Here is a 15,972-nt window from a genome sequence, read left to right on the forward strand (position 1 = left end):
TACGAGGATAGCTTAAATAACTATATATTGGAGACTAACTAGAAGATTAACGACATCAACGTGAATGACTAATAGTTTTTTTTTTCTTTTTTTTCAAATGTATATTTTATTTTGGTATTTGTTTTTTTTTCATCATTTACCTTCGAAAAAATAACAATATTCACCTACTTTGGCTTATTTAATTTATCGACTTTGATCTTTATGTTAACATGTAAATGCCCGTAATCTTAATACGCAATCAATGGTGACTTATTCATAAGGTAAGCTTACTATATGTTTTGATATTTTATAAAATTTCAATTACTAAAAACATTAGAAACATCACACTCAAAACAATACATCTCGTGAATTTCATGGGCCACAAACTAGTTTATACATTAAAAATCTTTAAAATAGAAGTAAAAGCTAGAATCTGTCTCTCAAAATTATCTTTTGGGCTTAAAAAAAGTTGTACTTCTTCAAAATTGATTGTTTAGCCTACCTTTATCGTATTGGTTGAGTTGTAGCGATTTTCACTCTACCGATACGACCGAGATTCGTCGAAGACGGCCGATTAAGGACCAATTATACTGATGTGTCTCATCTCTCTTATGTAAGATGTTATTTAAATCCATTTTAATCCTAAGACAGTTCTACAAGTGGTGTAGACTAAAATATTCAAAGTGTGGAGTCAATTTTAATAAAAATGTTGAAAGCTGTGAAGTGATCTCAAGATCCACTAGCCAATATGCAGCTACGTCACTAATTATACCTATTTTACCAATCGTTGGTTGGCGCAGTGGTAGCATGGGGCTGCGCTTGGTAGGGAGGTCTGCGGATCGATCCCCCACAACTGCGATTGGGAGGGGTTTAAATACCGTAATCCTTGGACACGCCCCGAAATCCGGATTAGTCGGTCCAATGTGGTTCGGATTACCGGATGGTTTAGACCAAAAAAAAAAAACTAATTATACCTATTTTAAGAGAGAAAATGGGTATATTTCATATTGGTCTAGGGAATGCGATGCTTTTTATTTGTTTTATTATATTTCCGAATTCTGATTGCGGATCGGAGCTTAATAAAATAATGACATTAAGACGATAAGCAGTATACATGCTTCGCATTCATTTATTGTTTCCTATGTAGTGCATGTCATTCATACTTTTTAGAGTTGTATTTAAAATTGACGGCCAAAGCGTTTCTAGGGTTGCAATCAATCAAGAACACATATTTAATTCCGGCGAAAGGCGTGTTCTATGAATAGCATAGTACTTTCTATGTTTACATAATCAACTAGTCTTTTTATATCCGAGAGGTTAAAACGGGTCAAATACTTTAAACAAGACAAAAATAAAATGTTTAGGAAATAATAAGATATTTGTCATATGACTCCTATTTATACAAGTAGTTAAGTATTTAACCCGTCGTAAACTTAAGACGAAAATTTTCGTCTTAAATGAGAATTTGTGTTACATAATTGAGGTCGTGTTTGATTTCGACCGATTATTATTAATCTAAACAGATTGTTAAACATGTTACAAATATTAACCCATCTCATTCATTGATGGAATTGTCGTATATTTTAATCAATAGATATGTTAAAGTTGTTTAGTACTCCCTCCATTCAACTCTACTTTACATGTTTGCTTTATCACGTTTGCCAACGCGACTTTTAGGCGGTAAATATCTTTAGCTACATATTTGCAAAAATTATAAAAGTTAGATATTTTTAATGTAATCTTAAAAACGAATCAAATAAGATCCCACGTGAATATATTTTAACTTATGTATCGAGAGAAAATTAAAGTTGAATGTCCACTTGTGAATAGTGTGCAAAATAGAAACCTGCAAAGTGGAGTTGAATGGAGGGAGTAATCAACATTGTTGGGAAGGTTGGATTGAAAATTTGGAAGTGATTTGGCTTATTTTAATACTCCCTCCTATTCACAATAAACCTCCCATTTCATTTTGACACAAAAATTAAGAAAACACACTACCCCACCATATAAATAAATTTGAACCACACAAATATACTACCCCACCATACAATTAAATTTGGACCACACAAACACTTACCAAAAAAGGAAATAGGGAAGTTATTGTGAATAGATTTTAAATGAAAATAGGAGGTTTATCTTGAATAGGAGGGAGTATTTGATTGCCTTGTTTTGGAAAGGATTTGGCTTATTTTAAGACTATTCCCAAGTAGAAGGCCGCGTTAATCGAGTTACCAATATTTTTCATGTTAATCACACTTTATTAATCTTGACTCACTTTCACCTTTACAAGCAGAAGGTCACGACCTCAATCATTTTCCCCTTTCTAATATTTCCAATCATTTACCACATTTACCACCCCACCAAAATATCTCTCTAATTTATTCAATTATTACTAACAAATTATAAATAAGTTAATTTTGTATATTTAATTTTGTTAATATCTTAATATTAAAAAAGTTATCGGATAATAAATAAAAATTAATTTTAAATGAGTATTAAATATATAAAAAAAGGTAAAAAAAAACAATTACTTTGATAGACGGTTAATCGGTTATATCCAATCGAATAGTCAAAGTTTAAATACATCAACATATAGTCTTGCAATCGTTAATTACTTCAAACAATTTATTTTATTATGATCTATACAAATACCTCGTCTTTCATTATAAAACCGCCCTTTTCATTTTTGAAGAACAAATGAGAGGATGACATGTGTTGGGTCACCAATGTCTGAACTCAAAGTCATCAATTGACCCTGAGTTATTCAAAGTCACCAAATTACCATCCTAATACTACTTAATTATGTAAACATGGTCCAACAAGGTCACGACCCAGTTGGACCAACCTCCAACCTTGTTTGGGCATGGTCTAATGTTTGATTTGCTTGTTTTGTAATGTATTTAGAATCGCTAGGTATTTAACTCCAATCCAATCTCCAAGAATCTCATACCTTACACTCCTCCTAAGTTTCCTACTCCATTTTCTCCTAAAGTAGAAAAGATGATCAAACCAAACAAGTATAGAGAGGTATGGGATCCCAAATCCATAAGACCATAACTATATGGAATGACATTTAATCCATTTCATTCCACCTTTTTGAACCAAACGAAGACCCTAGCTTAGTAGATTATTTCATCTATTTGTAAAATTAGAATTAGACCCGTGTAAAAAAATGCACGAATTCGCTAATACAAATGCACTTGGTATTTTTTTAAATTAAAGTTATAATTATATAATACTATTGTTATGTTATATCTAATTGAATTTATTTTTAAAAAATTATATATTTTTCAATTCATGTACACTCATAATTTTCCGAATATTTAGAGTTACCATGTTAATTTTTTTTAAAATATTTCATATAAAAAATTTAAAACTTTGTTGCTAATGTTTTCTCATGAAATTCTCATATTTAAACTTGAAATAAAAGACGTGTCTTTCATAAGTGGTGGGGGTAGTGGGGTAGTAGTTTTTTGTATTTAATTCTAAAATCAAGGACCAATCACATGCTTTTACAAGACTTCTATATAGAAAATGGTGGATCAAAATATATATTGTTTCAATATATTTTTTATTTATCAAATACTCGAAATAATATATTAATTAATCAAATAAGCCTTATATATATACTAAAACAAAAAAATATATATTTTCACCAAACATGGTCCAAGACTCCAAGTGTTTAAAAAAGAATATGGCAACTATTAGGGATTTTGTATGTATGAATTCTATCAACTATTTCATTTGTTTAGTAGGGGGCGGGCGGACGAAATTTTCTCTCTAACTGCCTGTCTCTCTTACTTTCCCAAAACAACCAAACAACAAAAAAACCTAATTTTGCTCCGCCGCCTCCTCTGACCAAGCACAGCCTTCCCCCCTTACCCCTTCGCCGGAGATGGGGTCGTCTCAAGGCCTATCTCCGGCGAATCATCGCACCTCGTCTCAGATTTCGTTCCCTCCGACAGACCTCGTTTTTTGTCCCTCTTGACGGTGAACGATGGCTCCTGATGTTCCCGGTTTGTTCTTCTGCTCTTCCCGCTCCTTCGATTCTCTGTCCTGTCATTGAAAGCTATACATGGAACCCAGGGGAGTCCCCCGTCCCCTCGCCCCTTCCCCCACCCCTGGTAGAAATCAATCTTCCTTGTCGTTTTGTCGGTTGGTGTCGATGAGTATAGCTCATCTTGTTTGGGTTTTGTGTCGTGGTGGTGGGGTTTGGGCTTTGTTGGTGTCCATTTCCCCTCGGTCTTCTCCGCCACTCGTTGGCCCCCTTTTCTGGGTTTCTTTCGTGTCTTTATGGGAGTCTTGTTTGGTGTCGGGGGTTGTTGTTGGTGTTTTGGTGTCTGTTGGGTCCGCTTCGTTGGTCAGGGTTTTGGTCAATTGTTTCCGGTCACGGTTGGGGTTTCTCGATGGAGGGGTGTGGGGTTTGGTGGGGTCGGGTGGTTTGGCTGTGTTGTTGGGTCGGGTCGGATGCGGTGGGTTCCTTTTTTCACGCATGATTAAGCCAGGGTTAGATTATCTTCTGTTTGTTCTAATTCCGTTTTTTCTTATAATAAATTACTCGTGGTTTGGGGTTTCCTGTCCTCTTATCCACGGGTCAAGTAGGACGACTGGTAGAGTGCATTGGGTCTCTGTTGAACCATTTTCTCTGAGATATATAGAGATGGATTTGGTGAGGGGAAAGTTTCTGTGGTTTTCTCCTTTAGTTCCAACCAATTTACTCGCTTTTCTTGGCTACGAGTTTCTCGTCAACGGGGGTTGTGTTTCAAAGTGTAGGAGTTTACTCTCCTCTGGAGACAGATTTTCATGGTCTGTTATCCGCCTTTTCTTTCTACGTTTTTGGGGCGTAAGTGCACTTTGTTCTCTCTCGTTGGGTCAGGGGGGCTCGCTGGAACCCAGATGACGTGTACTACAGCCTAGGAGATGAATCTCCAAGACGCTTTAGGGGGTCTTGTTGTAGGTATTTTTCTGAAGCTAGTTCGATCAAGACGAGTAATGATGAAGTTGATTTTATGGGGGCTCGTTGGTTTCCCGAGGAAGTTTATCACAGCCAAGGAGATGAATCTCCGAGACTCGTTGCCGGGTTTTGTTGCAGGTATTTCTCCGAAGTTTCATCTATTATGACAAGAAAAGATGGATACTTTCCTTGGGGCAGCGCAGCTTGCCCAAAAAAGATTGCTAGGGATGTTGAGATTGAAGTCCGTGATCAGACATCCGTCTTTTGCCATCATCAAGATGTTGCGAGCCAATGCATTTACCTAGTTGTTTTCGTTTATGTTTTTAATAGTTCTTTAGTGTTTTATGTTGTTGTTTATTGGTATGGTTTAGTTAGCCATACCGCCGCAATGTAAAACTCTTTTTTTCCGACTGCCAAAAAAAAAAGTATGTATGAATTCTACTTCGTATAACCATTTCTTTTAGAGAGTACAACATAAGCGTTCTTACACACTAAGGGGTCGTTTGGTTCAACAAGTCGGAATGGAATGGAGTTTGATAGCATGGTGGTATGGAGTTCTAAATCCATACTTGTCTAATCATGTTTGGTTCATCATAAATTATAGAAAGAGGGAATGGAGTTTGAATCCAAAGGAGGAGGGTGAGTATGGGATTCCAAGGGGTTAGGGTGGAGTTAGAATCCATTGGGTATCTAACTCCATTCCAAATCACCCAACCAAACAATGGAATAGATCAAATCTATTCCATTCCATTCCAATATGTCCAACCGGTGCTATTACTTAGAGGCGGCAATCATTGACACGACCTGAAAACACGACACAAACTCAACACGAAGTTAGCGGGTTAGGGTCAAGACGTTGTGACCCATTTAAGTAATTGAGTTGACACGACACGACATGAAACTTAAATGGGTCGGGATAGGGTTGATGTCTTTTGACACAAACCCGACACGAATAATGCATTTATTTAAAATTGTGATAATATATTTAGCTTGAGTCAATGATTCAACAAAACAACTTAAAATTAGCATTTTTATTTATCATTTTTGGGATAATAGGGTTATAAAACGTAGTTTATTGTATTAGTTTATAGGGTTAAACGGGTTAAGTGGGTTAAAAATGACATGCTTAAAGATAAATGGGTTAAACAGGTTGGGTTGGATTATAGAAAAATTAAATGGATCAGGTTAGGGTTGAGACAAATGACCTGTTTATGTAATTGGGTCGGATTAGGGTTGGGGTAGTGGTGACCCGTTTAATATTGACACGAACACGAACACGACACGACCCGACCTATTTGCCAGGTCTACTATTACTAAAATCCAATGACAACGTGTTAAACATCGAGTAATCGACTGTGAGAAGGTTGGAAGGAAACGGTGGATAACAACCTTCGGTGATATACATCTTAATTTTTTAATCACAAATTTTCATTTATAATGGGCAATATTTGACAAATAAAATTCATTTGGATAGATAAAGACATGCAAATTATATTTATTTTCCTAGGCACTTTTATTTTTATCTTATTTACTTATGTGAGTGATACTTAATATACCCGTCACAAGAAAAATTTACTATTTATTAAACTAGATGTGAGATGAATTAATAATTCAACCATATATTACTTTCATAAGAATTTGTGGTGTTGCTTAATCTTGGATGACCAACTTGTATATTTAGGGAGCCACAGTAATTGTACTTGCAAACAGTAATCTCACGATGTGTCTCATCTTTTACTTCCCCCGAAGTTTGTCATCAGATAAATTACGCACTTAATGACTTGGCAACGTGCCTTTCAACAAACATAGATTGGTCTAGACTCTAGAAGCTTCACAGATTCTTGTTTAAGACATTATTTTTCGTTTGATTGTCATACAGGAATTAATTCCTTGTTTTAAACCCGCCGCTTTAAGATGGGATATTGTAGCTATTTACAGGCAAATGTAGTACTCCATTAATTTATGTGTTAAACCCACTTTGAAATAAACACTATTAATAGACATCGTTTGATTGTCATACGGAAATTAATTTCCCATGACTTTTCAAAACACATGAATTAATTCAGTTGAATTGCCCAAACTTGTTTGGTTGGCATCGGACACCTAAATATATGAAACCAAATGTCAATTAACTCTTATCCAACATTCTCCACTTACAAACTATAATAAATGGACTTTTTTTTTGAGATGATTACATAATGACCTGATTACTTAATGACCTACTCGTATTTTTATCATAAACACAATTTTTACCTTCGTCTTTTTATAGGACTCATATATTTTAAGAAATTTAGAAGAAAAAAGTGTGTATCTCGAAATATGAAAATAAAAAATTTACATATAAAAAAGTGGTATATTTTTATCCACATATCATTATAATGAGTAAATTATCGATTATTCCACGAACATTTCACTTTTTTCACCTACTCTCACGTTATTTTTTTTTTTTTTTTTAAATTACAACCATATTATTTGCTTAGATCAAAATATGCATCCAAAATCACTTTTAGGCCCTCTTTCCGTCAAAATTCAAATTTTATGGTTAAAACACTAAATTTTTTGATGATTTTTCCCTTATGTCTTCTTTTGTTAAGCTTATGTTATTTCCCCCTTTTTCCGTCTTCTTTATGTTATAATCGAACATATTTTGATTCTCTCTCATCTCCCTCTAAAAAATCTATTCCCAATTTGATTTCAATAGCTCATAATCAAGGTAAATTATTCCACATTGTTTTGTTTTCTTCCAATATATGCAATTTATTCAATTTTACACTCAATAGTATTTTTCTTTGTTTAATATTTTTTTCAATTGACACTAATTAGATGATTGATGAACAATCTTTTAATTTAGTAACCTTCAATCAACAAGAAATCAAAATTTGGGGGAAATTAAGGGAGAAATTGAGGGAGAAATTTGTCGGAAAATAAGGTTGAAAGGATGAACTGGGTCAAGTATATGAAAAATCGTAGGGGTAAAATAGTTAGTTTATAAAAAAATTCACCTGAAAATCGTGTTGGGTGCAAATTTTGACCCGAGCAAATAATATGGGTGTAATTTTAAAAAAAAAATAGTGTGAGAGAAAGTGAAAAAAAGTAAAATGTTGGTGAGAGTAATCAATAATTTACTCATAAATAATCTTTAGTTTATGTGCAAATCTTACTCATAAATGAACAATACTATAGGTCTTCTCTTTTCAAAAATTTCTCAAACATTTACATACACAAAATAATCTCCAACATTATCCACTTGTAGACCAACAAATAGCATTAATTTTGTTCAGTGCAATACCCATTAAAGGTAGTAAATATTTTTTAAAGTATCCTATAAATTAAGAAGGGTCCAAAGACAATAAGTCTTACTTCAAATGATTTGAAATAAGACAGGTCAAATATCACCATTTTTTAATAGAATGTTATTATTTAATATAAAATGTTATAACTGAAATTGTCACTTTTTACCCTGAAAATAATGGTAACATTTTAAAAGAAAATAGTAGCATTTCATCATAAAATGACTATACATTTAATCCATCTTATTTTAGACGAAAAATAGTCCGTTTGAAATAAGAATTTGCGCTCCAAAAAAGATCTAGAGTATCACTCCATTGTCTCAAATTTACATGGACTATATATTAGATGATTTTTCTCAAAACAATGCTTGCTATAGATTTAATTTCCTAATTGATATTAATTAAAAAAAAAACATTATTCCATCCATCATTTTTGAAAAAAAAAAAAATCGAAACAACACAACTGTGAGACATCTTCATTTATAAAAAAAAATATTCATTTATTGCTATCAATAAAAGAGTGATTCTTATACGAAATACAAATGAACCGTCTTTTACCGAAAGAAACAATTAAGCCAACCAGAAGTTATTAAGAGAAATGATTCAAATTAAATAAAATTATTTTGATGTCATCACCAAACAAAAACCCTATGCTCTTGTAATTTATTCATGAAATAATCTGTACAACAATGCAAGTTATAATAATGATATTCAACTCATGAATATATTAATAGGAGTATTATTATGTTTTTTATATACAAAATAAATTAAGAGAGACGGCAGTCGGCAGCAATACTCCAAATATGAAATAATTAAATAATTTCAACATATAAAATAATAAATTAAAAAAATACCTGCAGCTGGAATAGTCAAAGACCTTGCCAGTAGAAGAAAAGATGATAAGGGCAAGATCGGCATCACAAAGAACACCAAGTTCTTCAGCTTTCTTAATAATCCCTCTTCTTCTTTTTGAGAATGTTACTTGCCTTGCTGTTATATTGTCTATCTTCCTTATCTTTATCTTTTCCCTTGCCATTGATTTTTCCTGCCATTTTTACCCCTCAATTAATCAATCAATCCACTTGTATATCTCTTTCCGTTTATTTCATTTTCATACGTTTGTTCAATATACGTTAGAATTATACTAACAAAAATTAATGAGATATACATAAATGTATTTTTTAATTTTCCAAGATTTTAATATATATATACCCGATATAATTTATTCCTGACATTTTATCCTCTCTACAAAATATTTAAGAATACATTGAAAAATGCTATTTCTAGATCTATAATGATATCATGATACAAATATGAATATTAAAAGAATACTTTTTTTTTACACATATAGTAGTAATACTAAAATTAGCAAAAAGAACACAGAAACCCTAGATCAGAAACACAGAAAATCATAGAAGAACCCAATAATAGTAAAGAATGAACATACTAAAAAAGACCAGGAGAAAATAACTATAAACAGTAAGTTTTTTTTACTGAGATTTGGTTTGCAATTCTTGTAGAAGTAGTATCAAACATACCCTTTTTAGAGAAGAAAGAAAACAGAGAGAGAGAAGGTAATGCTGGAAGGCTACTGGCCCTGCAAACTGAACATCAAACAAGTGACAGCTTATTTTAAGTACTATTTAAAGCATGGAGAAAGAAAGTTTTTTTAAAAAAATAAAAATAAAAAAAATCCTTGTTTCAAAGTATAGATATTTTGTAAGGTAAATACTGTGGTGTGTACTGTTCATTTTAAATGGATTTGGAATGCAGATTATGTGGCGCTCCGATAGTCAGATCCAACCAACTTGCTCAATATCACCTTTTTTCTAAGGAGAAAAAATTAGGTTGAACATTAAGAGAGTTTGAACCACACTTGACTGAATTTGAATTGACCCGACTGTATATGATCGGGCCGAATGTTTATTGTTTTATTTTGGTTTAACGAAACGCGTACATAGACACATAGTCGCTTTATAATAGAAGGGAGAGGGAATCGAACCGAGACCTATTGTCCAGGGTACTTCCGTCTTAAGACTCTTAACCACTAGACTAAGACATTTTCGGTCCTGAATGTTCATTGTTGGAAATGATAAATAGCAGACTCGAAATAACCCAAAATAACCGGCCCAATTTGAAATATTAAAAATTCAAATTGAGTCGATTTGAACTCAACCCAATATAATTGATCCGTTTATCAGGACTAATATTTCGTCACACAAAATGTATCTAAGTGGATTGTTATTCATTCATCTTAAAAGAAATTAATTAATCAATTCTACTGTATTATTTTAGAAGAGTAAGGTAGATGATAATCATATTTTAAAAGTGGAAAAATATATAGCATGTTTGGCCCTGCTCCTGAAAAATGAGTTATATGAATTTTTAGCTTTTGGAATTTTTTTGATTAACTTTTAAAAAATGTTGTGTTTGGCCAAAAAGTGATTTTAAGTTAGGTCAAACACACACTTAAGCTACCTTAAGAAGGAATATCCGAGTTTCTAGATTACTAGTTTTAATCCCGTGCGAAAAAAATCACGGATTGATTTTTAGATTATGACATACGAAACGTACATATATAATTTATATTATGTTTTTGATAATCAATCAATTAAATGTGGACGCGTAAAAAGAGGGCTACGAAATATATAAATTTCAAAGTCATATATAACAAAATATTAGAGTCAAAGTTATTCCGACCTCATGTTTTATTTGACGTATATCGGAAAATTTTCCATTTAAATAGAGCGAAATAAAGAAAAGATATTAATAGTCACTTGTATTCAACATAAAGAGTAATGAAAATACACATAAAAAATAAAAAAAACTTTATGATAAAATGTATCCACTCATAAAATGTTACCTATCAACTAATGGTCATATCTAATAAATCCAATATTCCATTAAGTTGTAATAGTATAATGCTCAAATTTTTCATTTTCTTATTTGTAGTTAATTTCATAGATCTAATGATTTTTTAGTTTTTAATTATTTTCATTTAGTAATTTTACATATCTATTTTTTTTTACTATGTTCAAAATATTAATTTCATTTTGCAAATTAATATTTTATTGTATTCATAATATTAAATTTTTTAAAATAAATTACGAAAGTATGTGATTTTCTATATTTTATTTGATCAGGTCTCCAAGAGGGCAAATTTTTTTGAAGATGTAATTATTATTTAATTTGGTTTATTATTTATTAATTTGTACTTTATTTTTTTATCTTTTTATTTAGCACTTAAATAAGTATGTCACATTTCCCTTTTTTTATTCATGTACTATGTTTTAGTATATGATTTGATGTAAATTAAAATATTTTAATATAAGAAGATTGAAATTTTGAAAAGTGGGATGAGAGATCAGAGAGAGAGAGAGTAATTAAATAATCCAAAATGAATGTGGGTTTCTACCAAATGATAAGTTTTTTCCTCCCTAAAAATTAGGAACCAATAAAAAAGCTTTAAATATTTTAGCTTTTATAGTATAGTAATTTAATTTACAAAGCCAAGTGACCAACTTATATGATTTTACATTTTTTTCCTTTCTTATAAAATTCATAAAAACTCGTTAGCTCATGAAAGTCATATGTTTTTATTTAAAGTCGCTCTTTTTAAATTTAGTTCAGATTTTATAAATTCGGTCATTTAAAGTTCAGATTTTACAAATTCAATTCAAATTATATAAGTTCATTTCAAAACTGTTTAGAATTTAAAGTTCAGTTCAATTCATACCCATTTTCTTACAGGTATAACTCCTATAAGTTCAGTCCAGATCTTATAACTTCATTTCAGAAAAGTTCATCTCATATAATTCAGTTTAGATCTTATAAATTTAGTTTAAAAAAAGTTAACATCTTTTATATTTAATCCATAAAAGTTCAGAAAACATAAATAAAAAAGAACAGGGCTGAAGTTTTATCATCAAAATGAAAATCAGACTCTTCTACATATATATGTTCGTTCATATGCGGGTGAGTTTATGTTTATGTCTTGGGTTCCCTAAGAATAATCTAAGATGGATAGTTCTAACTAATGTAATACTCCCTCCTATCCACTATTTTCTTCCCTGTTTCCTAAAACGGATTATTCAGGTTTTCTTCCCCTTTCCTTTTTGAGAAAGTTTTTATTAATATTATACTCCTACCTCTTTCCACTCACCAAACCCCACTATATACTTTATTAATATTTAATTCTAATTATTTCTACCTCTCTCCAATGGATAAAATAGTTTGAACTGATCCAAAGTAAAATGACTCATAAAATTTAGTGTAAATTATTTGTTCTAATTGGTGTCTTATCTTATGTCTTATAACAAATAGTATTATATATACCTCCAGTTGTATAACAACTACTATACATTTATCCGAGTTCATGTGTAATTTTTCTGAGTTTTTTAAAAGTTTATTTTTTTTTATGTTAAAGTGTGTGAGTTTAGAAACTTTACCGTATATCTCAGATTCATTAAAACAAAACTCGAAAACCTTAGTACAGAGCTCGGTTTCTAGACCATGCAACTGGTGGTATAGTCTATTAATTGTATGTCTTATTGCTTCTCACACATAATCACTTTGGTATATATAATCTATAAATATTTAAAAGCCTCCTCTAAAATGGCTAATAAACGCCAATCAGCGGACAAATCCACGTAGGATTGGAAAAAGCCACCTGGACTTCGACTTCCCACGTGTTTTCCACGTCAACTGCCACTACATGTTTCCTACCACTTAAGGAAAGTCAGAAAATTAAAAAATCAACCGCCTTAACAAAGATAGAAAAACAATCTTCCTCAGTTCCTTCATCTTCCTCCTCAGTTCAACCGATAAATCCAATTGAATGCCCGTATTGAGTGCATACTAATTATAATGGTTCGGTTGTCAAATTCATCAGAATCACGGTTATTATATTTCAAAAAACAGTACAAAAAACGACCCTTAATCTTCAACCTCTTTGTATACCTCTGTCCGATAGCGAAATCACTATTAGTCACTATCAAGTCGCAACATTATCCCCCAATCTTTCATCTGTTCTATATTCAAATCGATTGATAGTTAATTCGCTTCAATTTGTTGTTGTGCCACAAATTCCGGACAGAATCAGCGTACAATTGAGTCCAATAATTTCGAATTCCGTTGGATATGGACTCCTGGAAACAAAATAAGGTACCGCTATTCTGATGTTTCCACATATTTTCAGTTCTATAGTCGTTGTCTTAGCTTGAATCGTGCCGGATCCCTCTTTCAAACTTGTAGCGGGTTAGTACTTTGCCTTCCTTTGTTTCGTCTATGATATAGACATGTAAACTGCTTATTATAATTTTGTAATTGTATTTTTGCGCTACTTTTAATTTGACTTACGCTAAATTTACGTCGCAAACTTATATGCGTTTGATTGATAGTTAACTAGTGTAGATCCCGCGCAAATGCGCGGTAATTTAGATAATAATTTACAAAGACATTAAATATTATAGCTTGGTAACATGCTTAAGCGATATAATAGAGAAAATTAGATAGTTTTCATACCAAATAAGATTGACGTTTTAACTGATAAATCAAATACAAAGTCCAAAACCAAATGTTTACTAGCCAAAACTGAAAACTAAAGACATCGTCTGACACAGCGGAAGACTCCTCTAATCCATGTGATAACTCATCTCAGCTAGCCCAAAAGCGTCATATCAAACATGTTCAACAACTGCTCACCATCCCCGAATGGATCACCACAATTTTACAAAACAAATAACGGAGTCAGCACTAATTACACGATATAGAACAAACATGAAACAACTGCTAAACAACTCAGTCAACACAACAATCCCCAATCTCCATCAATAATCTCCACACAACTGACTACACACCGCCAGTGGGGGACCGCAACCGTTCCCACCTAAGCCCCGCTCATCTCCAACGAGCGATAAACCCATGTTCATTAATTTGCACATCCCTCCTATGGCGGGTTCCACAGGAGGCGAATCAAGGGCGTGAAGCCACTCCCGCAAGTGACCCCACTCAGCCAGGGATGCACCCCGAAGAACACAGACAGAGAAACAGTAATCACAATACAACCTCAAAAACCGTCTGAAACATTCAACAATATGAAATCACAACCGTCTGAAACAATCAACAATTATTAACTACAGCACAATCACCACAATCATGTAATTAATACCGAGTAGGGAAACCCTACCTCGAACGCAATCACAATTCAGACGATCTAGCAGCTGTCTCAAAACCTTTCTTCTACGAATCCTCCTCCTATACACATAATCATACAATCACCACCACAACAATATAATCATAAAACCCCCCAATCCCCAAATTATGGTTTAACCAAAGTCAACCAAAAACTATAAAAACGGTACGTAGAACTTACATTTGACGCAAGGATCACTATGATATCAAGAACAACGAAATCCGACTTCTCTAGCTCCGGGATTTGTCAATAATGCGAATGAATCGAGCAACGTAGTTTGCAATCTCTCTTTTTTTGAATTAGGTTTATGAAAAGTGTTTAGGAAAGATAACGGAGTATTATATATATATTAATCCGTATTATTAACAAAACCCGTCAAACATTACCCAATAACCGACTTACTCGATCGAGTAAGTCTCATACTCGATCGAGTGCCACTTACTCGATCGAGTACCAAGCCTACTCGATTGAGTACCCTACAGGCAGACTACTGTTTCGTATTCTAAACATACTTACTCGACAGAGTAAGCCCCACTCGATAGTGTACCCAGAGACTCATAAAACCGTAGTATTACATAAACCCTAATTATTTCCTTAACCTAATTCAATTTACACCTACTTAATTGAATAATAAATTTAATGCTTAATTAATGAAGGTTTAGTTATTAGTTGATTAATATGAGGATTGTGATTTTTAATTGAGTAATTTGGTGGAAATTTGGCTGTAAGGAGAGTTATCTTTTTTGTTTTTTTTGAAAGAAGGGCGCATAGAATGGAAAAATTGTGGCAAAATGTCCATAAAAGAGTAAAACACGTCCATAAAAGAGCAATGACGTTTTATAATTAGAGGCGTGATGTATCAAGATAATTAAGGTAGTGGGAGTGTGGGACAAATGATCTCAACTCCACTGAATTGATTGTGTTTTTTGTTATTATAGAGTTGCAGCCACTCGATGTAGCTCTCGATGCATTTCTCAATGTAGGTTATTCGAAAACCGTCTTTTTGTATAAAAATACAATGATAAATTGATAATGTTCATGTGTACAATGTATATGTGAAACTCCCTTACACTGCACTTAACGGTTGCACTTAGCACAGAACCGGGACGGCGGGACAGGAACCAGGGGATCGGAGGGGGTTAATATTGTTGTTGTAAATGTGATGATGTGATTTATTCATTCTCATACTCTGATCTATTTAAAAAGATTGAATTGGCAAATATAGCAACCACTCACATTTTTACAATTTGTGATATTACCAATTATTTTGTTTTCCCGAGATTAATCAAATAAATCACTATTATAGATATACTGAGGATATAATAGTCTTATAAAGGGGTAATATAATTTTGTTTTCTGTTTTGAAAAAATTGAACACTACTTAAAAAAAAATACTAGGAGAATTTAGGTATTACTTGAAATCTCCTTGATAATGTAGGCTATATCAAGCGAGTTGGTTTGGGGATGGCGGAGTATTTGCTGATCCCAAATAAAGTTTCATTAATTAGCACCTCCATTTTTAAATGAATGGTTTATAATTGCATAAGCAAATGCTT

The 15,972-nt window shown here is 32.6% G+C and overlaps 1 protein-coding gene across 2 annotated transcripts in view; it reads right to left on the minus strand.

Moving 5' to 3' along the window:
* The window catches only part of LOC141586299 (MADS-box protein AGL24-like), a 28,379-nt gene extending 18,372 nt beyond the window's left edge, over positions 1-10,007 (minus strand). For both annotated transcript variants that reach the window (XM_074407483.1, XM_074407482.1), the window contains exons 1-2: positions 9,762-10,007; positions 9,078-9,268 (exon numbers count right to left, since the gene is read on the minus strand). In XM_074407483.1, coding sequence (XP_074263584.1) covers positions 9,078-9,259 — 182 coding nt within the window. In that variant the 5' untranslated portion in view covers positions 9,260-9,268; positions 9,762-10,007. The remainder of the gene's footprint in view (positions 1-9,077; positions 9,269-9,761) is intronic.
* Between the last annotated feature and the right edge of the window lie 5,965 nt (positions 10,008-15,972).

This window comes from Silene latifolia, chromosome 6 (assembly GCF_048544455.1).
Source record: "Silene latifolia isolate original U9 population chromosome 6, ASM4854445v1, whole genome shotgun sequence".
Classification (NCBI taxonomy): domain Eukaryota; kingdom Viridiplantae; phylum Streptophyta; class Magnoliopsida; order Caryophyllales; family Caryophyllaceae; genus Silene; species Silene latifolia.